Source organism: Macaca mulatta, chromosome 7 (genome assembly GCF_049350105.2).
Source record: "Macaca mulatta isolate MMU2019108-1 chromosome 7, T2T-MMU8v2.0, whole genome shotgun sequence".
Taxonomy (NCBI): Eukaryota; Metazoa; Chordata; class Mammalia; order Primates; family Cercopithecidae; genus Macaca; species Macaca mulatta.
Window position 1 is genome coordinate 9,795,747 of NC_133412.1, and position 24,387 is coordinate 9,820,133.

Genomic DNA, 24,387 nt, shown 5'->3' on the forward strand with positions numbered 1-24,387 from the left:
GCTCCTCCGGGTCTCCTAACTCCAAATCCAACTCCAAGCTTCTGCAGCTGCCACCTCCCGTAGACTTCTCATTTCTTCCGCATTCTCCTCTCACGACGGGTCTTCTTTGTTGTACTTAATTTCCTATGCAACAAGATTTCAGCATCACCATCAGTCCCCCAAAGACCAATTCTCACAGAGCCGAAGTTCCCACCAAGGGCGGTGGGTAAGGGTTACTAAAATCAGCGTTTATGAATCCTGTCTCAAGTTGTCTCACCTGGGGTTCCGTAGAACAGTTTCTGCGTAAGAGGTCCTTCAGCGACAGCCGAGCTCGGAAAAAAACGGGAACAAGGTGTCTTTTACATTTCCTCAAATACCGTGTATGGTCTGAGGCGCAGGTCAGGTGTATTTAAATATCCTTTAAACAGTACTCCCCCGCCCCAAAAACTGACCTTGAAGGAACAAGTGAAACTCATCCTGCTTTTCATGTTTGCTAGGTTGGCCCGTTACACCCCTTCCCCCGCACCTACCAAGACAGGCAGCTGTCGGCCACCCTCCGGGGTCCTGATTTTGAAAAGAGGAGTGGACCAATCAGATGTGGAGCGCTGTTTGGCGCTGCAGTTTGAGCCTGGGCTGAAACTGCGGGTGTGACGACCGCGGTGGCTCCGGGTGTCTGCGGAGGAGGTGGGGGCGGAAGCATGAGGCTAACGGCTTGGCTTCCGTGAGCGCACCGGGATGTGCAGGCCGGGAGCTAGAGGCAGGCTGATGGGGGAGGGGACGAGCAGCCTGTGAGACGGGGTGACTGCGGCGACCAGCCCGGGCGGGCACCGGGACTGGAAGAGTTGCCCGAGCAGCCGGCTGGTCCGGCGGCCAGGCTGGGGCGGGGGCGAGCGCCCAGTTGAGCCTGCTGGGGCTGGAGGAGCGAGAAGGGTCCTCTTCACATTTCAGAGCGAACCAGACGGGGACAGTAAGGTTTGGAGGAAGGGGGATCGTTGGAAGCAGCCGGAAGTGGTGAGAATCTGGCAATAGGCGAGAAACGGAAAGAATCAAAAAGAAGCGAAGTCTATGTGAGTAGCTGAAAGGATTGGATGACCAGAAAGAAGGTCGGTGTAAGTGAAGGAAGAGTGAGGTGTGGCTGGATCAAAGGGCTAAGAGAAGAGGGTCTGTGTAAGTGGATGTAAGTGAGGATCAAGGAAAAGCCGTGGAAGTGGCCGGGGTTCGGGGCCGCAGGAGTGCCAGACGGGGCCGGAAGGCAGCGGAGCGGAGTTCAGATTTGAGAGCGTTTGGAAATTGGAAGACTTGGTGGCGAACGAGGGTCAGGACCTGCGTCCTGCCTCAGAGAGCAATCGACGTGTCCGGAATGTGGGATCAGAGGCTGGTGAGGTTGGCCCTGTTGCAGCATCTGCGGGCCTTCTATGGTATTAAGGTGAAGGGTGTCCGTGGGCAGTGCGATCGCAGGAGACACGAAACAGCAGCCACGGAAATAGGGGTAAGTTCTGTGAAAAGGGATTTAGGTTTAAAAGAAAGGGCACCCCCTTTATCATCGCTTATTACCAGATCGTGCTAAAATGTTCAGTCTATCACAAAGAATGGTTAGGTGTGTAATTCAGTTCAGATGGTTGATTGCTGATATTTTAAAAGGGACCTTCTTGGTAGTGGTTTTTTTTTCCCCCCCCTAAGGATTTTTGATCATTGAGAGAAAGTTGCAGGATTTTCCAACTTCAGCACTATTGACATTTTGGATTAGATAATTTTTGTTAGGGCAAGAGGAAATGCTGTTCTGTGAATTGGGATGTTGAGCGGGATGTCTGTCTTTTACCCACTAGATGCTGGTAGCATCTCTCGGTTGTGACAATTAAAAATGTCTCCAGATATTGCCAGCTTACTGTATTTGAAACAGGTAGTACGTTGGGAGGGACAAAAACTCTACCCCTCCACCCTTGTTTTAGAGTAAGGTTGTAGAGGGACAAGGGAGACCAATGCATTTTCTAGAAGAATCTGTAGATGAAGAAGTATGACAGAACATTAGAAATAGGCTTCAAATGATAACTGCATATTCACCAATTTGAGAAATAAGTTTGCTGCTTGGCCATGTCATACTTTTGAGAGAGCAATTTTTTTTTATTTGAGTAAATTGAGAAGCCAGAGTGGAATAATTGAAAAGTTGTTGATGTTTTGGTGGTTGAGGTAAAGGGATTTTGAATGAGATTTTAATAACTCTGCCACATCATCAAGAATTCCATTGTGAAAAATAAGCTGAATGTAAAGCATTTTATTTTAAATTTATGTGCCTAATTTATATGGCACTTCCTAGTACTTGGAGACAAGCTAATAAAAATATACATTGCTCTTAATAGTTTATGGTTTCTTTAAAAAAGTGCTTGGAGAAGAAAACCACTAACAAAACTAATATGTGTACCTCTTAGTCGCTGATAAACTTTGGAGAAGTTATTTTTGTTGGTAGCAAACTAATGGCAATACATGTACTTATATTTAAAAAGCTACAGTGATTTCTGATTGTAAAACTGGCTTTCCAAGATCTCAAATGTAGCTGATTTTGTAAGTATATGGAAGAGTTTGTATATGGACTTTTTTTCACTCCTTCACCCCTTTTCTTTCTTTCTTTTCTTTTCTTTTTTTTTTTTTTTTTGAGTCTCGCTCTGCCGCCCAGGCTGGAGTGCAGTGGCACGATCTCAGCTCACTGCAAGCTCCGCCTCCCGGGTTCACGCCATTCTCCTGCCTCAGCTTCCGGAGTAGCTGGGACTACAGGCGCCCGCCACCACACCCGGCTAATTTTTTGTATTTTTAGTAGAGACGGGCTTTCACAGTGTTAGCCAGGATGGTGTTGATCTCCTGACCTCGTGATCCCCCCGCCTCGGCCTCCCAAAGTGCTGGGATACAGGCGTGAGCCACCGCGCCCGGCCTGAGCCACTGCGCCCGGCCTTTTCACTCCTTAACAAGAAAAACTGATGCCTGCTTTCAGAGTCAGATAGACCTGAGTTTGAGTCCTGTTCCACCCCTACTACATCTGTAAACTTGGGCTGCTTGTTTGATTTCCCTAAGCTTCAGTTTTCGATCTATAAAGTGGGAACAGTAGTATTTCTCCTTGAATTGTTTAGGGATTTTTAAAAAGTGAAGCTCTTTATGTAGGCCTAGCACAGTGCGTGTCACAGGCCACTTCTTCATCTAATGATAGTTGTCATATCAGTGGTCTGCCTCCTAATTGGTAATCATGCCATATAAATTCAGCTAGAAATACTTACAAGAATATTTTAATGAAGCAATATAGAAGATCATTGTGTTATGAGATCTAATGGGATAGGTATTTTGTTTGAAAACAATTTCTTTAGCCCACTGTGTTTGTTAGCTAATTGTAGTTTTTGAGCTTTTTTTTTTTTTTTTTTTTTTTTTTTTTGAGACGGAGTCTCGCTCTGCCGCCCAGGCTGGAGTGCAGTGGCCAGATCTCAGCTCACTGCAAGCTCCGCCTCCCGGGTTCATGCCATTCTCCTGCCTCAGCCTCCCGAGTAGCTGGGACTACAGGCGCCCACCACCTCGCCCGGCTAGTTTTCTGTATTTTTTAGTAGAGATGGGGTTTCACTGTGTCAGCCAGGATGGTCTTGATCTCCTGACCTCGTGATCCGCCCGTCTGGCCTCCCAAAGTGCTGGGATTACAGGCTTGAGCCACCGCGCCCGGCCTGTTTTTGAGCTTTTAAAGAAAAGTACTATAAATCTTTTTTAAAATGATACTATAGGTGAGATTCTAATACATAAAGTTTTAAAAACATTTTATGAGATTAAATTATAGTTGTTGCTTGTGAAGCCAGTTATTCTAAATAGTAAGACTTAAGGAAGAAAACACGCTGAATTCTAGTTACATATAACAGAAGTAGACTTACCAGCTTAAGTATCTGGTTTATTTTTACATTTGGTTTGGTTGCACAGTATCAAGAAAATTCTGATTTACCCAATAAAGGGGTCCCCATACTAACATTTTTTAAATAGCTTAGCTTAAAATGATGATCATAGTATTAACAAATATGTTTTGAATGCTTATTCTGTGTCAGATACTTGATACAAGTGTTTTGTATATTTTAATTTATTTAATTCTTCCTACACCTCTATGACTTAGGATCTGTGCGAGGATACGAGGAACAGAAACGTTAATTTGATCCAGGTCACTCAGCTGATAAGTTCAAGAGTCAAGATTTAAAACCTGGCATTTTTGCGGGCGCGGTGGCTCATGCCTGTAATCCCAGCATTTTAGGGGGCTGAGGCGGGTGGATCACAAGGTCAGAAGATCGAGACCATCCTGGCTAACACGGTGAAACCCCGTCTTTACTAAAAATAGAAAAAATTAGCCGGGCGTGGTGGCGGGCGCCTGTAGTCCCAGCTACTCCGGAGGCTGAGGCAGGAGAATGGGTGAACCCGGGAGGCGGAGCTTGCAGAGAGCTGAGATTGGGCCACTGGACTCCTGCCTGGGCAACAGAGCAAGACTTCTCCAAAAAAAAAAAAAAAAAAAAAAAAACCTGGCTTTTCTGCCTTTAGGAGCCTACTCTCTTAAGCACTCACTATACCATACTGTCTTTTCAGCTTAAAACGTTTGTAAATTAATTGGAGCCAGGCGCTTGAAAAGGAATTAGTAAAATTTTGTTACTGTGTTGTGTCATTAACAATGCTGAGTGATTTTTATTGTAAATATAAAGTTAAATTTAATGCTCTTAAAACATGACTGCTGCTTGCTTGATAACTTGTGATATCGAAAAAAAAGTACTTCAGCAGCATTCACAGAGTAGATGCATGTAAACTAAATTAACACGTGAGATTACATACCCACTTAATTTTGAATAACCAGACATTTACAGGCTTGAATTTACCTTTCAGTGCTATGGAAAGCAACACATTTTTAAGAAGTTCGAATGTGCGCACAAAGATAGCGGCAGATTCTTTATTCTTCAGTGTGCAAAAACATTCAAGATAACACAGCTTTACTCTGGGGATCTTCAATGTATTAAAATTTGAATGGGAGGTTTTAAAAATGGGTTTCCAGCTAGTTGAATGAAGTTTGACTTAAATATTTGCACACCCCTGCCTTGCTTACCTCACGGCATGGTTTGAAAAGCACTCTTCTATAGAAGGTGGAAAATGGTTTAGGTATAAAAATAACCTCTTCTGATATAATTTTAGGAAGACTCAATGAATGACAGGAATTACTGTTTTGCTTTTCAGTTAACTTAGTCTTTTGTGTGTTTATAAGGTGTGCAAAAGAAAGTATATAGTCAGTATTTGTAATGTCATTAAAGGAACCTATAGTATTTTTGGGGTAAATGTTAGTGTTTTGGACCAAATTCTGTTTTAAGAATTTACTAAGCACTAACCCAATTGATTTTTTATGATCAGATTGGAAACTTGAGTTTACTAGATTATTTGAGGGGAATGACATTATCTTGGCCATCTTTGTACTCCCAGCACTTAGCATCCTGTCTAATATAGTAATTATTTGTTATCGAATGCACTTGAAATGATTGTTTTTTCCTTGATTGACAGTTTATCATTTATTTCTGATTTTTTTTTAATTTTCCGAGGTCTTTAATTTGCCTAAAGTTTAAGAAAACTGATATTATGCCTAATATTTGTGTTAGAGTAACTGAATTTGTCATTTTAGGGTAAAATATTTGGAGTACCCTTTAATGCACTGCCCCATTCTGCTGTACCAGAATATGGACACATTCCAAGGTAAGCAGAGTTTGAAATAAAGAAGGCCAGGCACAGTGGCACATGCCTGTAACCCCCGCATTTTGAGAGGCCCAGGTGGGCGGATCACTTGAGTCCAGGAGCTCAAGACCAGCCTGGGCAACATGGTGAGACCTTGTTGCAAAAGATTCAAAGATTAGCTGGGTGGAGCACACCTGTAGTCCTAGCTACTCAGGGGGCTGAGGTGGGAGGATTGCTTGAGCCTAGGAGGTGGAGGCTGCAGTGAGCCTTTTAGCCAGGGAAATGAAGAAGAGAGTAAACATTTCAAACTGGTTTTAGAGAGTTTAAAAGAAATAGTTGATTAAAACATACTTGTTTCAAACCAGCAAGTGTTAGAGTAAATGTTAGAAATCACAAAAAAAATTTGTTCTGTTAAAGTCACTTTTCAGTTCTACATGAATTCTTTTTTTTTTTTTTTTTTTTTTTTTTTTTGAGACGGAGTCTCACTCTGTTGCCCAGGCTGGAGTGCAGTGGCCGGATCTCAGCTCACTGCAAGCTCCGCCTCCCGGGTTTATGCCATTCTCCTGCCTCAGCCTCCCAAGTAGCTGGGACTACAGGCGCCCGCCACCTCGCCCGGCTAGTTTTTTGTATTTTTAGTAGAGACGGGGTTTCACCATGTTAGCCAGGATGGTCTCGATCTCCTGACCTTGTGATCCGCCCGTCTCGGCCTCCCAAAGTGCTGGGATTACAGGCTTGAGCCACCGCGCCCGGCCTCTACATGAATTCTTTTGCCACAATTCAGATTAAGTAATATACTGAATTACCAATTCAGTAATAATTTTGACTTTTTGTTTGTTTGTTTAAAAAATATTGGCCACGCATAGTAGCTCATGCCTATAATCCCAGCACTTTGAGGGCCGAGGCAGGAGGATCGCTTGAGCCCAGGATTTTGAGACCAGTCTGGGCAACAAAGCAAGATTCCATCTATAAAAAAATTTTAAAGAAAAATCAGCTGGGCAAGGTGGTGTGTACCTGTAGTCCCAGCTACTCCTGAAGCTGAGGCAGAGGATTGTTTGACCCTAGGAGTTTGAGGCTGCAGTGAGCTATGACCATTGCCACTGCACTCAGCGTTGGCAACAGAGTGAGACCCTGTCTCTTGAAAAGAAATATTGGATAAAAGAATATTTAAGCTAAGATATTAGAGTATTTGTGAAAATGTATTATGTATCACTTAGCTTTTCTATGCCACTTACTATTTATAAATAATCTTTTTTTTTTTTTTTTTTTTTGAAACAGTTTCACTCTTGTCACCCAGGCTGGAGTGCAATGGCATGATCTCGGCTCACTGCAACCTCCACCTCCTGGGTTCAAGTGATTCGCCTGGCCTTAGCCTCCCGAGTAGCTGGGATTACAGGTGTCCACCACCACGCTTAGCTAATTTTTGTATTTTTAGTAGAGATGGGGTTTCACCATGTTGGCCAAGCTGGTCTCAAACTCCTGACATCAGGTGATCTACTCACCTCAGCCTCCCAAAGTGCTGGGATTACAGGTGTGCACCACTGTGCTGGCCTATTCTAACTGCATCAGAAATTACTAGGAAAGTTTATGTTTTAAGAATATAATTTAAAAATGCATATGATGAAACTTATCTCTTAATTCATTTCCCGAACTCCATCTAAAGTAGGGTTCCTTTTGGCTACTATAGACCAATAATCTAGGTTTTAATCAACATGTCATCCAAAAGCAATTATTGAACACCTTGTTGCCTTAGGACAGCTTCCCCCCATTCATCCTATAGGTGTAGATTCATAGTCTTCTTAGGTAATCGCTTAACCATTATGGTCTGTAAATGACCTATGAAAGGCTTGATTTTCCTATAATAAGCACCTATAATGATTTTCAACAGGCTGGGCACAGGAGCTCGTGCCTGTTATCCCAGCACTTAGGGAATCCCAGGTGGTGGATTGCTTGAGCCCAGGAGTTCAAGACCAGCCTGGGCAACATGGTGAAACCTTGTCTCTACAAAAAATAGAAAAATTATCTGGGCGTAGTGATGTGTGCCTATAGTCCCAGCTAGTCAGGAGGCTGAGGTGGGAGGATCACTTGTGCCCAGGAGGCAAAGGTTGCAGTGAGCAGTGATTGCATCACTCCAGCCTGGGTGACACAGCAAGACCCCGTCTCAAAATAAAAACTGAAAGAAAAAAATTTTAAAAAAAACAACAGATTTTCAGTGTCTGGAATTGCAAAGTCATATTCCCAGGAATAATGACTAAATCTTCATTGTAATTTCATTACCTACTTTTTATTTAATTAAAAGACTGTATTGTCAGTTACTGTCTGTAAATAAGGCTGACATTCAGCCACTGCACCAATACAACTGTCTCAGTTGTTTGTAGCTGATATTCATTCTAATTTGTGGGTGCCAGCTGTTCGGTATCTAGGTATCTAAAGCCAACATTGATTGAGATTATTGTTCAAAATAAAGAAATTGGGCACATTCCCCTTAATATGAAAAGGCTTACGAGGACTGGGAGAGGTCCTCCTTTTCTGAGGGATGATGTTGGGGTGAGGAAAAAAAGAACGTCGCCCTGTTTTTGGGTAACGTAGGAGATGAGAAGGTCACCCATGGAGAGATAGTAGACAAAAGAGGAAGGCGTTGGACGGAGCCCTGGGTTGTTCCAGCATGTAGAGGTCTGGCATGAGAGGAATGAGAAAAGGAGTTTGAGAAGGAGCAGTCAGGGAGACAGCAGGAAAAGTAACAGAGTAGTGAAAAGGTATTTTTGAGATGGACAGGGAAGGGGTCAGGTGTGTCAGATGGTGATACATCAAGCAATATGAGAGCAACATATACTGACCATGGATTTGGCAAGGCAGAGGCTGTTAGTGAGCTTGAAGACAGCTATTGCTTTGGAGTTATGAGGTATGAGAATGATTGGAGAGGGGTGAGTGGAGACTGAGATATGAAGAGGTAGAGGCAGTAAAAAAAGACATGTCTTATGTCCTGAAGGGAAACAGAAATGAAGTAGGATTGAGATAAAATTTAGTGTGCACATTGGAGTTGTTATGAGTGAAAAGATGGGCATTGGAAAAGAATTTGGGAAGCAAGTAGACAAGTAAAAGTAACATTTTATCTCAAAGACTACAGAGATTTGTGACTTTAGAGCTTCTGAAAGGTATGTAGTGCTTGGCCTGCTCATGTGTGTTAGCAGAGGAATAGGCTTTGATAAGATGTATATCTAGCCAACTGAAAAAACATCTCTTTCAGCTTTCTTGTCGATGCTTGCACATCTTTAGAAGAACATATTCATACTGAAGGGCTTTTTCGGAAATCAGGATCTGTGATTCGCCTAAAAGCGCTAAAGGTAAGCATATTGTTGAACTATAATTTTTCATTAGAACCATTTTCTGATTTGGTTTTTAAAACTGAAATATTTAGAACTATTAATATGAGTAGTTGACAGAAATTGAATTTGCATTTTTTTCATGGCAGAAGAATTTTTTTTCCCAAAAGAAATGGTATATTATTTCTATCGTGCTTTAAAAATTTAATAAATTTTAAATTCATGGTCCTTATTTCTATCAACTATTACGTAAAATGAAAAAACTTGTTAAATTGTATTGTTGTTAGCCTTCTAGAAGGAGTGACGTAGCTGAGTGTGGTGGCACATGCTTGTAGTCCCAGCTACTTGGGAGGCTGAGGCAGGAAGATTGCTTGAGCCTGGGAATTTGAAGCCAACCCAGGCCACAAAATCTGCACCACATTTCTATAAAAATAAAAATAAATTTAAAAATCATTAAAAATAAAGTAGTGACATATTTTAAAATAAGAGTTAAGAGAAATTTATTAAATAAAACTCTCTTATTAGAGTATAACAAAAGATAGTTTATTTGCAATAAACTCTTAAGTTGCCAAAATACTCAAGATTATTATATGTATTTCAGAATAAACTGGATCGTGGTGAAGGTTGCCTATCTTCTGCACCTCCTTGTGATGTTGCAGGACTTCTTAAGCTATTTTTTAGGGAATTGCCAGAGCCCATTCTCCCAGCTGATTTGCATGAAGCACTTTTGAAAGCTCAACAGTTAGGCACAGAGGAAAAGAATAAAGCTACACTGTTGCTCTCCTGTCTTCTGGCTGACCACACAGTTCATGTATTAAGATACTTCTTTAACTTCCTCAGGAATGTTTCTCTTAGGTAAGTGGTAATTAAAACTCTTGGCAAATAATAGTTGAATTTTTCAACTAACTAATGTTTAATGCTTGTAGATATGTTCCATTTTATTTGGAATGGAAATTTTTCTTTAAAAATTACATATTTCTTTACTATGAGGAGTATATACTCTGTGTAATTTAAGAAACAGCATACCAAATGATTTAATACTTCCTTATCTTAAAGTCATCATCATGAATGCCTTAATGGTTCATTGCTGTTTATAAAATTCATTGTCCACTGAAAGGCTTTGTTTAAATATTTCTGTTTTGCTTTTCAAAATTTCCCTCTCCCTGCTCTCAGTGAGCCTACTTATTCTAGACGTACTTGCTGCCTTCTGGTACTTCCAGCTTTTTATGTATAGGCTTGAAAATCAGATAAAGATGTTCAATTTCTGTGGAAAAGCAAAGTATGAACTCTAAGATTAGCATAGTTTTTAGAATACATATTTAAATATAGAGCGGCTATATATTTCTGATTCTTTTTTGTGTTCAAGCCAATCATGTAGATGAAGGGTAACTATTTTCCCTTGTGTATGACGGATAGTAAGAGGTCTTCAAAATGTACTACATACGTGATTTTAACTCTTCTATGTTTTTACCTTGGACTCCATCTAATAAAGCCTTTATTCACTTAAGATCCAGTGAGAATAAGATGGATAGCAGCAATCTTGCAGTAATATTTGCACCAAATCTTCTTCAGACAAATGAAGGACATGAAAAGATGTTTTCTAACACAGAAAAAAAGCTACGATTACAGGCTGCAGTAGTACAGACTCTTATCGATGATGCATCAGATATTGGTAAGATGTAGTTGCATTATTAACAGAATTTGTTTAAATGAGGAAAATCTCTGTTTCTTCCAAAGGAGCTATGAAGGCAACTGTTAGAAAGTTGGTATATTACTGACTTCACGCCCACCCCACAGTGCCGGCCCCTCCTGCAAAGAAAAAAAGAAAAGAAATTGGTATATTACTATCTCAACATTTTTGGGGAAGAGTGGAGGAAGGATAATAATTGTCTTATTTGTGAACATTTTCATTTAGGGCGTGTACCAGATTTTATCCTGGAAAAGATACCAGCTATGTTGGGTATTGATGGTCTCTGTGCTACTCCATCACTAGAAGGCTTTGAAGAAGGTGAATATGAAACTCCTGGTGAATATAAGAGAAAGAGAAGACAAAGTGTAGGAGGTAAGTGGCAGTCCCATTTTATGGAGGTAGAGTGATGTGCTTTAATCGAAAGTACATTTCACATAAAGAAGCATGAATTGTGGTATGTGCCTTTTGGATGCTTATAGCACAGCTGGAAAGATAGGACGTATGGATGTAAAAAGTTAAAGCGATAGTACAATCTAATGTTAAGTGCTAAATCTTCAGCATAAATGTAAAATGTGTTAAAAGGAGAAAAGTTCCCTGGGTTGTAACAATCAGGAACTTGTCAAAGAGGAGTCAAACTGAACCTTCTTGAATAATGGGTAGAATTTAGTGGGATTGGGTGGAGGATCAGAATACTTGTATCCTATTCTGGAGGAGAAGGATGCTATGAAGAATGGTTTGTGTAGGGAAGAAGTAACCTAGGTCTAATGTAAATACAGCAGTATGACTTGAGTGAAGTGTTCAGCATAAGGATGAAGGATGGTATTATGGTAAACTTAATGCCAGGCTAAAGAATTAGAATATTAACCTGGGTGTTGGTGAATCATTGAAGATTTATGATGTGAGGCATGATATGATTAAAAATTTTTAGAAAACTACCTGATTTGAAGAATTGAGACTTGGAAGTAGGGAGAATAGTCAGCAATGTGTGTCAGTAATCCAGGCACCAGATTATTGTTTGAACTTGTTAGTGACATGGATTAGTTAGGAGTACAAACTAAATAATGAAGGAAATATTATCAAGGAAGAATCAGAAAGACCAAAAGTTTTATGATGGTGGAGTTGGTAATAAAACTTGCAATCTCCTTGATCAAGAAATCAGAGACCATTCTTCTTCCAATTACTTTAGGAAATTTCTTATCTTTTGAATATCAGAACCAAATGTTACTAACTGTCCCATTCCCTTTCTCATCTTTTGGCTTGTTATTGCATACTTGTGTTTCTTCTTTACCTCCTTTGTAGATAGGATAATATTGATGACTTATGTATCATTTTCCTAGGGCTACTGTAGCAAAGTACTACAAACTAGGTGGCTTAAACCAACAGAAATTTGTCTCACGGTTCTGGAGGCTAGAAGTCTGAAATCAAGGTGTTGGCAGAATGCCTGAAACCTGCAGGGGAGAATCCTTTCTTGCCTCTTCCTGGCTCCTGGTAGTGGCTGTCAGTCCTCAGCATTCCTTGGCTTGCAGCTGCGTCACTCCAGTCCCTGCCTGTGTCATCCCGTGGTGTCGCTCTGTGTCAGAACTTCCATCTTATAGGACACATTGGATTAGGGCCCACCTGAATGACCTCATTTTAGCTTGAGTACATCTGTAAAGACACTAATTCCAAGTATGGTCACCTTCATAGGTACTGGGGGTTAGGACTTAAACATAGGTTTTTTGGAGAACACAATGCAAACCATAAAACTTCCTATCCCAAATGGAGATATTTCTGAGATGCAGATCGTCTTGATCGCCCTCTTCCCAGTCCTGTAGGTGCAGTTATCACATCTAAATAGATAACCATCACATCTGTACCACCGTTATCTTGAAAATGTCAGTTCCGCTTTACTAACGGCCTGCTAGGCAGACCTCATCACATTTGCTTTTCATTGGTGTTTTAAGCTTAACATTTTGAAATGACCATCTTCATCCTCTTTAACCTGGTTCTGTGTGAATTCCATTTTCTTCTAACTGCACCACTATTCCCTAGATACTCAGGCTTTAACCATGGCTTCCACCTCGTCCTCTAACATCTATTATCAGACAGTTTTCATGTCGTATAAGATCCTATCTCTGTAATGTTTATTGCATCGTTACTGTAAGAATCTTCCTGGCCGGGTGTGGTGGCTCACACCTGTAATCCCAGCACTCTGGGAGGCCAAGGTGGGCAGATCACGAGGTCAGGAGATGGAGACCATCCTGGCTAACACGGTGAAACCCCGTCTCTACTAAGAATGTAAAAAATTAGCCGGCGTGGTGGCGGGCGCCTGTGGTCCCAGCTACTCGGAAGGCTGAGGCAGGAGAATGGTATGAACCTGGGAGGCGGAGGTTGCAGTGAGCTGAGATCCGGCCACTGCACTCCAGCCTGGGCGACAGAGCGAGACTCCGTCTCAAAAAAATAAATTAATTAAAAATAAAAATAAAAAAAAGAATCTGGTCTTTATGCTTCCTCCTTGAATCTACCCTGTGTATTGCTATTAAGGCTCACTTTTTTTTTTTTTGATGGGGTCTCTCTTTGTCACTCAGGCTGGAGTGCAGTGATGCTATCTTGGTTCACTGCAGCCTGCACCTCCTGGGTTCAAGTGATTTCTCTTGCCTCGGTCTCCCAAGTAGCTGGGATTACAAGTGCACACTACCCCACCTGGCTAATTTTTGTATATGTAGTAGAAACAGGGTTTCACCATGTTGGCCAGGCTGGTCTCTAACTCCTGACATCAAGTAATCTGCTTGCCTCGGCCTCCCAAAATGCTCGGATTACAGGTGTGAGCCACTGCACCTGGCCAAGGCTTACATTTTAAATGTATAACTCTACTCAAGTATCTCACACACATACCCTTCAGGAATTTTAATTGATAATAGTGATATTTATAGCTTGGCATTCAAGGTCTTTCATAGGGTTACTCTAGCATACCTGTCTACTATTTCCTGTCTTTGAGCAACTTTAGTCAAACTATGTTATTTATTGTTTTCCAGACACTTTTATTCATTTGCTTACATTTTTTATTGATACAATGTTTTTACTTCCATCTCTACTGATCTTTTAAATATCTTTATTCATGCCTCCATTTCCATGGTTCTTTCCTCAGTTCAGACCTTCATCTTTTGCCTTAACATGTAATGATTTCTTCTTCCCTACCCTTACTGTACGTTATGTGTATTTGTATTACATTTCTTTCTGTATTATGTCTTTTTTTCTTTTGTTTTTAGGGATATGGAAGTATAAGTGGGGAATGAATAAAAATATGTCCTTTAGTGTTTTTCCTATTTTGAAATAATTCCTCTTAAATAACTTAAAATTTATAAGCTGATGTAAAGTTACATGTTGAACAAAGACCGCAAATGTTAATACGAATTATTGGTGCAAGACAAGTAAATGTTAAGTTGTAATTGCTTATGCCTTGCATTTCAGATTTTGTTAGTGGAGCACTAAATAAATTTAAATCTAACAGAACACCTTCTATTACACCTCAACAAGAAAGAATTGGTAGGTATTTATTATATGCATTTATTTTAATTAAAATTTGTATAGTATTCTATAAAATATAATTACAATAATTATCTAACTTATATTAGTTAATCAAATTTAATCAAATCAAATATTATTTTTAATAGACATACTGTACTATATATACTATGTTGTGACATTGCTAATTACATAGGCTATAATGAACCCAGCATTGTAGGCAAAAATTTTTTTAGTCTGTTATGTCTTTAATCTTCTTAATCATGCTTTTCTGTTTGTAATTTAGATGCTATTGAGCATGTGAAAATAGTTCAACCTCATTTTTATCTTAGGACTAGAAGTTCATTATTGTGTATTTCAACTTTTTATCCTAATTTGCTGTGGCTGCAATTATTCAGCCAGTAAGAGGCAACATGATCTTTTGTTTTCTAGAGTGAAGAAATGAACTGGTTAATACTCAACTATGATGAAAAGCAAAAATAATATTTAGATTAGTTTTTGTTTCAACTCCTTGATTGTAATTTCTTCCTTAAATTAATATTTTTTAATATATATCATATGCATCTTTTAGTCTAGTAGATTTAAGTAACTGCTCTCTCTTAAGAGTCCTGCCTCTGCGACTTCCTTATTTTCATTTAAGGAATTGCAGAGTGTTTTAGTTAACATCTGTTTAACTGATAATGTAAATATATCCTCATTTTTTGTTTAGCTTTAAGTAATAGCTTTATAAGAAGAAATTATGTAAAGCTTTTGTATGTTGTCAACTCTGCAGTAGAAACAACAAGTTGGTTTTGTTTTGATATTTTTTCAGCCCAGCTGTCTGTATCACCAGTGATTCTTACACCAAATGCTAAACGTAAATTGCCAGTAGATTCTTCTCATGGTTTCTCAAGTAAGAAAAGGAAGGCCATCAAGCATAATTTTAACTTTGAGCTGTTGCCAAGTAACCTCTTCAATAGCAGTTCTACACCAGTATCAGGTAGCAAATAGAATTTATATAAATGAATTGTAAACATTAAAATGGGTGCCTATTCCAGGCACAGTGCAATTTCATATGAATAGTACCACCCTAAGGAGCTACAACTTTATTCTGTGTTTTATCAAATTTATGAATTTTTATAAAACCCCCTGCCTTTTACAATAGACACTGTTTCAATATAGTGTGTGTGTGTATCTGTGTGTGTTATGACTACATCTGTTGAAAGTTATGATAACCCAGAGTAGTAGTTTGGGCTTCTGGTGATAGCATTGGTGCTTAGGTTTTATGTGATTAGACATCCTGAATCCTGCTATAGGTACTTCTGGGTCTATAGCTGTGGCTTTATTGCTGTCATTTGTTGAATTGAGGTTGCCAGATGTTTGATCATCTCTGATTCCCAAGTGGGAGTGTTACTATTGCAGGTTATGGTTTGAAAATGAGGGTATTTTTAAAGTTTTAGACTCAAGTACCTTTTGTAAAAGCTTTAGAACTTTGTTGACACTGTTCCTTGTGCCATGGCTTCCAAATCCCTTACCAGCCCAGCCATTTTCTTCCAAATTAACAACAAGTTCTAATGTGGCCAACCAGAGCCTTCAGAGAATAATAGAATATGATCACGCGAATCCGAAGATTAGTCTGGGTCTTAGATTGAATTGGCTCTTTTAGCATATACAGAATTCAAGTTGGCTTATATTAACCTTATGATCAACCAAAAATGAAATGAAACTCTAAACCCAGGGTCCTCCATCTCATTTATTTTACATTTAGTCAAAATGTGAGTGATCTCTGATTATTTTAGATTTTTATTTTGTTGGTTTCAGACAATGTTAAGTTTCATTTTTAATTCATTGTCTGAGTTATATGAGTTCTTCCCCAAAGCCTCTCTTTTTTCTGGTGTCCAAAAGGGTTCTTATTTGTTTTTATTGAGAAGTTGAACGGAATAGCAACTTGAGGTTTTCCAGAAGAAACCACTTCACAGGTTCTCTAGGGCTCACTGAAATGTGGCGACAGTAACTCTGAAGCTCATGTCTATGGCTTTTGCAATGTTCACAGGTTGGAGAGACTTAAACTGTTTTAAGCCACATAGTTCAGTTTTTTTTTTTTTTTTTGAATATTTAAGAGGCTTTGCAGTTTGGAGGACTTTTTCCAAATGGCAAATGAGAATTGTAGTTCTACCTGCCTTTGCTTATTAGCATTGCATCTTCCCCAAGATGAACATATGGATTCCTTCTTCTCCTCCTCCAAGCTCCCAAAACAGAGGTTAAACAATTGTGCTATTTTCAGTTTGAGCTTGCCTAATCAGTGAATTTTCTTTATAAAAAAATTTAAAAATTCAACAACAGTAATTCTATTATTTTTACACCATTTTTCTTTGACCCTACTTTCTCAGCTACAATTCAACAAATTCCATATGCAAAATTGAAAATAGATTGATTTCTATGTTTAGATTGTAACAAATATGATGCTTTTTAAAATATATAAAGGCAACATTAATCTGTAGTCCATAGAGTATCTATTCATAATTTTCTTCTTTTTTTTTTTTTTTTTTTGAGACAGAGATTTGCTCTTGTTGCCCAGGCTAGAGTGCAATGGCACGATCTCAGCTCATTGCAGCCACCACCTCCCAGGTTCAAGCAATTCTCCAGCCTCAGCCTCCTAAGTAGCTGGGATTATAGGTGCCCGCCACCACACCTGGCTGATTTTCTTTTGTATTTTTAGTAGAGACAGGGTTCTACCACATAAGGCCAGGCTGGTCTTGAACTCCTGACATCAGCTGATCCACCTGCCTTGGTCTTCCAAAGTGCTGGGATTACAGGTGTGAGCCACCACGCCTGGCCATAATTTTCTTATATATGTGATAAATTTGCATTGTTCCATATATTCTGACTGTATCTCCTGCGACCATTGACACATTTTTTATTTTTATTTTTTGAGACGGAGTCTCGCTCTGTCTCCCAGACTGGAGTACAGTGGCATGATCTTGGCTCACTACAACGTCCGCCTCCCACATTCAAGCAATTCTTGTGCCTCAGCCTCCCGAGTAGTTGGGATTACAGGCATGCACCACCACGCCGAGCTAATTTTTGTATTTTTAGTAGAGACAGGATTTCACCGTGTTGGCCAGGCTAGTTTGAACTCCTGGCCTCAAGCAATCCGCCCACCTCAGCCTCCCAAAATACTGGGATTACAGAAGTGGAGCCACTGTGCCTGGCTGGACACATTTTTAAAGTGACTAGACTGCAGCCCTAGAATAAAGCTACTTATGTCACTTTAGATGTATAATAAAGGCTTCCAAAATTTTCTTTCGCTAAATGTACCCAAAAGTTACTATGATGGTCATATTTTTTCTGTTTTCATAATTGAAAAAATGTGAATGTGTCTGTTTGGGGAACTTTGTGAATTCGTTATTAATAACTCAGATGAATTGAGAGGGTTCATGTTTGTTGAATGTGTCCTGGGTACGATTCAAACATAAGTCAAGTGTATATGGAGCCTTTGTTCATAACTATTTTACTTCTTTCATAATTGTTTACTGTAGTTGATTTCATAATATAAATGGTGTTAAATAATTAAATCGAGCTTCTGTTGTACCAATAATTATTTGAATGGAACACAGCAGCAGCCAAGTGATTAGACATGTTATAGAATAATTAGTTTTTGTTTACTTGCCAAAAATATTGAACAAATTACATTCTGGAGTCAGGTGGGTAGCAGTTGGCCAGCAGGTGTATCTCAAATATTCAGATTCCAACTTGTTTGCCAATAGCTTATTTTTTATAATACCATTAATTAGTATTATGTACTACTTACTATTTTATATAGATAACAGTAATATTCATCATAGAAGTCCATTTTCAGAGCCTAAAGCCATTTAGTAAGTGATGGAGCAAACTCAAGCCTGTCTCCAAATCTTGTTTTTTTCCAGTCTGCAATGGTGCCTATCCCTGCCTTGTATTATTAAAAGATTTTAAAGAAAAGTTCTAATATAAAAGTAATGCTTAATCTGACCTTTAATTGGCAAGTCAAAAGTAAGAAATGAATGCTTTTTCTTAGCTGAGTTGGGTTATTTGACACTTGAAGTTTCTAACTAGAAATTAAGTGATTTCAGTTGTTGCTTGGTATAGAAATTAAGGCTTTGAATCTAATTGCAGCTATTACTATTTTATACTTTAAAAGGAAAATAGGTATGCGTGGTATATTACATGTGGTTATTTTCGTAGTTCACATCGATACAAACTCAGAAGGGTCATCTCAGAGTTCACTCTCTCCTGTACCCAGTGGTGGAAACCATTTGATCACTGCAGGTGCGCCAAGGCGAAGTAAAAGAATTGCAGGCAAAAAAGTTTGCAGGTACTTTATCCAGGACATTTTGTTTTCATCAGATAAATATTTGGTATACACATAGTTAATAAAATGTTTTATCTTTCTGTCAAGCATCATATTTGAATCATAATTTTTAAAAATCTCTTCCGGCTTTATAGTCTTATTAATCAATTGCCTTTTCAATACCCACCAGAGAAAAATTACTAATTTGAGTCCACTGTGCTTGCTTAAAATCCTATTTTATATTGATGGTGTAAGTTTAAAATTTCTTGTTAGAGGCTGGGCACGGTGGCTTATGCCTGTAATCCTAGCACTTTGGGAGGCCAAGGTGGGTGGAACACTTGAGCTCAGGAGTTCAAGACCAGCCTGGGCAATGTGGCAAAACCTCATCTCTATAAAAAGTACAAAAAGTAGCCAGGCATGGTACCACACACCTGTAGTCCCAGCTACCTGGGAGGCTGAGGTGAGAGGATCATCTGAGTCCAGGGATGTCGAGGCTACAGTGAGCTGTGACTATACCATTTTACTCCAGCCTGGGCCACAGCGTCATACCCTGTCTCAAAAAAAACAAACAAAAAAATTCCTGTTAGGTTAAAAAGCTAGCCTATTCTAACAATTCTGATTTATAACTGACTAAATAACTTTTAAGATTAAGAGATCATTTTTATATGCAAATATAATGTGTTCATATATGGTATCTTAAAGTTGAACTGTTTTTAAAGAATTATTAATCCACCCAATTATTATCAATATGATTTGCTGTGGACTTTATTTCAAATTTTATATTTCAGGTATTTCTCTGGTGTTTATACTATAAACTGACATTTTTAATTCCACTTCTAGAGTAGAATCAGGAAAAGCAGGCTGCTTTTCTCCTAAACTCAGCCATAAAGAAAAGGTTCGAAGATCTCTTCGTTTGAAATTCAATCTAGGGAAAAATGGCAGAGATGTAGTAAGTTTCTTACCATTTTATTAATCTTTATATTAGCATAATGCTATAAACTTGATACTAAAAAACACTCATAACCCTGCCTTCCCTCCAGTGACTGTCACATTCTGTTCTTTTTATACAAAACTCTTACACTTGAGTTGATATCAAATTTCCTTGCATTGGAATACCCAAAGCTTAGTCCTTGGACTTCTCTTTTTTCTCTCCACTCACTCAAGGCGATTATCAGTTTTAAACGTTATATACAGGTTGAGTAGCTTGAGACCAGAAGTATTTCAGATTCCCCATTTTTGGGGTGAATTTTGGAATATTTACATGATTTTTGCCAGTTCAACATCCCTAATCTGAAAATCTGGAATGCTCCAGTGAGCATTTTCTTTGAGCATCATGTCAAATGCTTAAAAGCTTTGGATTTTGGAGCATCCAGAATTTTGGCTTTTCAGATTTGGAATGCCCAACCTGTATTTACTTAAAACTTCCAAGTTTATGTTCTCTAATCCCAAATGCTCTTCTGAATGACTTGACTGTTTCTTAACATCAGCTTTTTTGACTCTCCTACTTGGCTATCTAATCCAATAGGCATTTCAAATGTAACCTGTCCCAAGCAGATGCATTTCTTTGCTGCTGCTATCCCCTGCACCAAACAACACTTTTACCTGTGGTTTTCCCTATCTCAGTTATGGCAAATCGTTCTTCCAGTCACTTAAGCCAAAAACCATGGTCACATCCTTGATTCCTCACTTTCTCCGACACACCATGTCTAAACCATTAGAGAATATTGTCTAACTTCTGCTTTTAGAGTATGTCCAAACTGACCAGTTCTCACTATCACTACTTTTCCCACTTTCTCTAAGTTCCGTCATCTTTCTGCTGGATTACTCTAATAAATTCCTGTTAATAGTTCTACCTTCTCCTACCCTTGCTGCAGTTCTGTAGCTGAAATTGTTCTTTTAAAATCTGTTAGGTTATGTAGTCTCTGCTCAGAACTCTCCAATGACTCCTCATTTCACTCTGAATAAAAGCCACAGTTCTCACGTTGACCCGCAATGCCTCACGTGGTCTGTTCTAAGGCTGCATTTCTGAGCTCTTCTCCAGTCCCCTTTGCTCACGCTGCTCCAGTCTGAGACTGCACTGGCATTCTGCTCTTACTGTAATGTTCTTCCCCCTGAAATCTTCCTGGCTCTCGCCTTTGTTTTGTTTTACTGCCAAATCATCTTCTCATCACCCTATTTTAAACTAAACCTCCATTCTTCACCACTCCATATCCTTTTTACCCTGTTTTACTTTTCTCCATAGCACTTTTCACCTTGTGTATTGTATTTATGCAATATAATTTACTGTTTATCTTATTTAAGTCTAAATTTCCCCATCTAAATAGAGTGTAAATTACATAAGGATAAGATTTTGGTCTAGGTACCCCACTGCCCCAACTATTTATGAACAGGCCCTAGCACAGAGTCAGAACACACACAAAAATTATTTTAATTAATATGTCAAACTGTTTTAAAAGTAGATCATAAAATACCAACTAATAGCAAAATCAAATGATGACAGTTTTCATTAGCAGGCAAGAATATTTGTCATTGTTAAGAATTGTTTCTCAATTATATATCCCTTTTTAAATCAGCTAAAGATTTTGATAACTACAAAAAAATTATTCTGTCTTTATATTTTCAGTTAACTAGGCTTATTTCTTAACTAAAACTTTTTTTTTTCCGTACAGAATGGATGTTCTGGTGTCAGTAGATATGAAAGTGTTGGTCAGCGACTTGCAAATCAACAAAGTTTAAAAAATCGAATTGAATCTGTAAAAACAGGTTTGCTTTTTAGCCCAGATGTTGATGAAAAGTTACCAAAGAAAGGTACATTTACATACTACTGTTAAGAGTTTTACCTAAAAATCCTGCTTTAGTTGCTTCTTTAATGATAAAATATATTAATTAATTTACTGTTCTAGAGATTAGAAGTTCATGTTTGAATAGTGAAAATATTAGAATTGGCAATGTATTTTTATATCAACAATTGGGAAATGCTTATACATTTAAATATGAAAATGTTTGACATTCTTATGTTAAAAATTATTTCTTATAACACAAATACTTTATTAGAATTAAATGCTTAGTGACTTATTTGCCATGTGCTTGGATATTATTTCAAAACAAGGTTAAATATAAAGGATTAAGCACTAAACTGCTTTATTTTAGGTTCACAAAAGATCAGTAAGTCTGAGGAAAACTTACTAACTCCAGAGCGACTAGTTGGAACAAATTACCGGATGTCTTGGACAGGACCTAATAATTCAAGTTTTCAAGAAGTAGATACAAATGAAGCTTCTTCAATGGTGGAAAATCTTGAGGTAGAAAACTCTTTGGAGCCTGATGTTATGGTTGAAAAGTCACCTGCTACTTCATGTGAACTCATCCCTTCCAATTTAAACAGTAAGCATAATAGCAACATAACAAGTAGCCCTCTTAGTGGGGATGAAAATAACGTGACCAAAGAGACTTTGGTGAAAGTTCAAAAAGCATTTTCTGAATCTGGAAGTAATCTTCATGCATTGATGAATGACAGGCAGTCATCAGTACCTAATGTGGGGAAAGTAAAATTAACTGAACCATCTTATTTAGAAGATAGCCCAGAGGAAAATCTGTTTGAAACTAATGATTTGACTGTAGTAGAATCAAAGGAGAAATATGAACACCACACTGGTAAAGGTGAAAAATGTTTTTCAGAGAGGGACTTTTCACCCCTTAAAACTCAAACATTTGATAGAGAAGCAACTATAAAATGTTATTCAACTCAGATGAAGATGGAACATGAAAAAGACATTCATTCAAATATGCCAAAAGATTATTTAAGCAAGGAAGAATTCCCCAGTGATGAACAAATAAAGAAACAGCAGTCCCCAAAGGTTAAACTGAATAATAAATTAAAGGAGAATGAGAATATGATTGAAGGTAACTTACCAAAGTATGCAGCACATAGCACGGACAAGACTAGAGCCCCTTTCTCACAGCAGAGTACATGTGTTATAACAAACTTGTCAAAACCTAGGCCTATGAGAATTGCTAAACAGCAGTCATTGGAAACATGTGAGAAAACAGTTTCTGAAAGTTTACAAATGACAGAACATAGAAAGGTTTCTGATCACATACAGTGGTTTAACAAGCTTTCTTTAAATGAACCAAATAGAGCAAAAGTCAAGTCACCTCTTAAGTTTCAGCGTACTCCTGTTCGTCAGTCTGTCAGAAGAATTAATTCTTTGTTGGAGTATAGCAGACAGCCTATAGGGCATAAGTTGGCGAGTCTTGGTGATACAGCTTCTCCTCTGGTGAAATCAGTGAGCTGTGACGGTGCTCTTTCCTCTTATATGGAAAGTACATCAAACGATTCCTCTGTTTCATGTGTCGAATCAGGTCCTAAAGAACGGAAGTCCATGTCATGTGAAGAGTCAAATATTGATGCGATTTCAAAGTCAAGCATGGAGTTACCTTCGAAATCTTTCTTAAAGATGAAGAAGCACCCAGATTCAGTGAATGCTTCTCTTGGGTCTACTACAGTTTGTAAACAGAAGATGTTATCTGATGGCCAAGTTAAGCTTCCCTTGGATGATCTGACTAATCATGATATATTAAAACCGGTTGTAAATAACAATATAGGCATTTCTTCTGGGATAAATAACAGGGTCCTTAGGAGACCATCGGAAAGAGAAAGGGCCTGGTACAAAGGTTCTCCAAAACATCCTATCGGAAAAACTCAATTACTACCAACAAGTAAACCTGTAGACTTGTAATTGGTAAATGTTATACTTGTCATTAATGTAAATAAAGTGAGCAGTTGATGGTATGACTTGCAGGATAATCTACCTGTTAGTTTGTAGCTCAGGATGATTATTAAGCAATAGATTTGCTCTGAAACATTTTTATTTCACTGTACAAGCAACTTGGATTTTTATTTGTACAAATTACTTGTTTTTCTTAATGATGGCAATTTTTAAACTTTAATTTTATTGTGATCTCTTAAAGCAGAAGTTAGACTTTACCTTTCTAAAGAAATTGTTGACTGGATTTATAAGAAGTTAATTTTTGAAAATTACATGATATTTTTGTGTGATAGGAAGAATGGAGCAAGTTGTGCCTATTTCCTCAAGTCAGATAAGGTTTCTAAAATAAATGAATTTCTAGCATGTAAAGGGTAGAGATAAACCCTGCAAATCTTATGTCTGGAATTATATTAATGTTTGTCCTTGCCAAAATTCCTAGAAATTAATTTCCTTCAATAGCATCCTAATATTCTATTTTTATTTGGGGCAGAGTAATTTCATTTATGTTGCCTGTAGGTGTACCATGTGTTCACTTGAACAAAGAACAAATGGCTAAGATGGAGTAATGACTAAAGTATGTTCTCATATTATGATGCGGAAATAATTGATAACTTTTAAGCCATACTACCATTTTAAAGACAATTTGCACAAATACATTTGTATCTGTTTTGTCCAATATAGATTTGGCAATTATTTAAAGAGGGATAATCTTGAAAAAAATTAATCAAGGTGATTTCTTATATGTAGATGCTTGATTTTGGAATTTGAAATAGTAGATGTACCTCTTTAACCTTTTTTACTTGGATAAAAACCTATGATGATTTTGTCCTGTGTGTAAATGTTATTTATTTAGCATAGACATTAAAGATAACTCTCTGGAAAATGACTTGACTAAGGCTGTCATGAAATTCAAAGTGCCATTTAGAACATACAACAAATTGTCAAGCAAATCTGTCTAAATTTATATTTTAACTTATTACAAATTACACATCTTTGAGGAAGGAGTATTATGAACAATAGAACATATTCTCTAGGTTGTAGAGGAAGGAATAAGCAGACAGAATCAACCACTAAAGATAGTTTTTCAGATCAGTTGTTAGAATGTCA

General features: G+C 38.2%; 1 protein-coding gene across 3 annotated transcripts; it reads left to right on the plus strand.

Annotated features, from left to right (window-relative positions):
- Positions 1-304: 304 nt before the first annotated feature.
- ARHGAP11A (Rho GTPase activating protein 11A) lies at positions 305-24,163 on the plus strand. Of its 3 annotated transcripts, XM_028850693.2 has the most exons (13): positions 307-1,468; positions 5,642-5,712; positions 8,936-9,032; positions 9,613-9,866; positions 10,520-10,683; positions 10,927-11,073; positions 14,152-14,226; positions 15,017-15,184; positions 18,406-18,535; positions 19,352-19,460; positions 21,181-21,319; positions 21,662-21,895; positions 22,874-24,163. In XM_028850693.2, the coding sequence occupies exons 1-13, from the start codon at positions 1,340-1,342 to the stop codon at positions 23,248-23,250; spliced, it is 2,094 nt and encodes a 697-aa protein (XP_028706526.2). In that variant the 5' UTR covers positions 307-1,339; the 3' UTR covers positions 23,251-24,163. The 3 variants fall into 3 exon arrangements, with proteins under 3 accessions (XP_001084475.4, XP_028706526.2, XP_028706527.2); XM_001084475.5 differs by having other exon boundaries at positions 305-1,468; positions 21,662-24,163; XM_028850694.2 differs by lacking the exons at positions 21,662-21,895; positions 22,874-24,163 and having other exon boundaries at positions 21,181-21,585.
- The last annotated feature ends 224 nt before the right edge of the window (positions 24,164-24,387 follow it).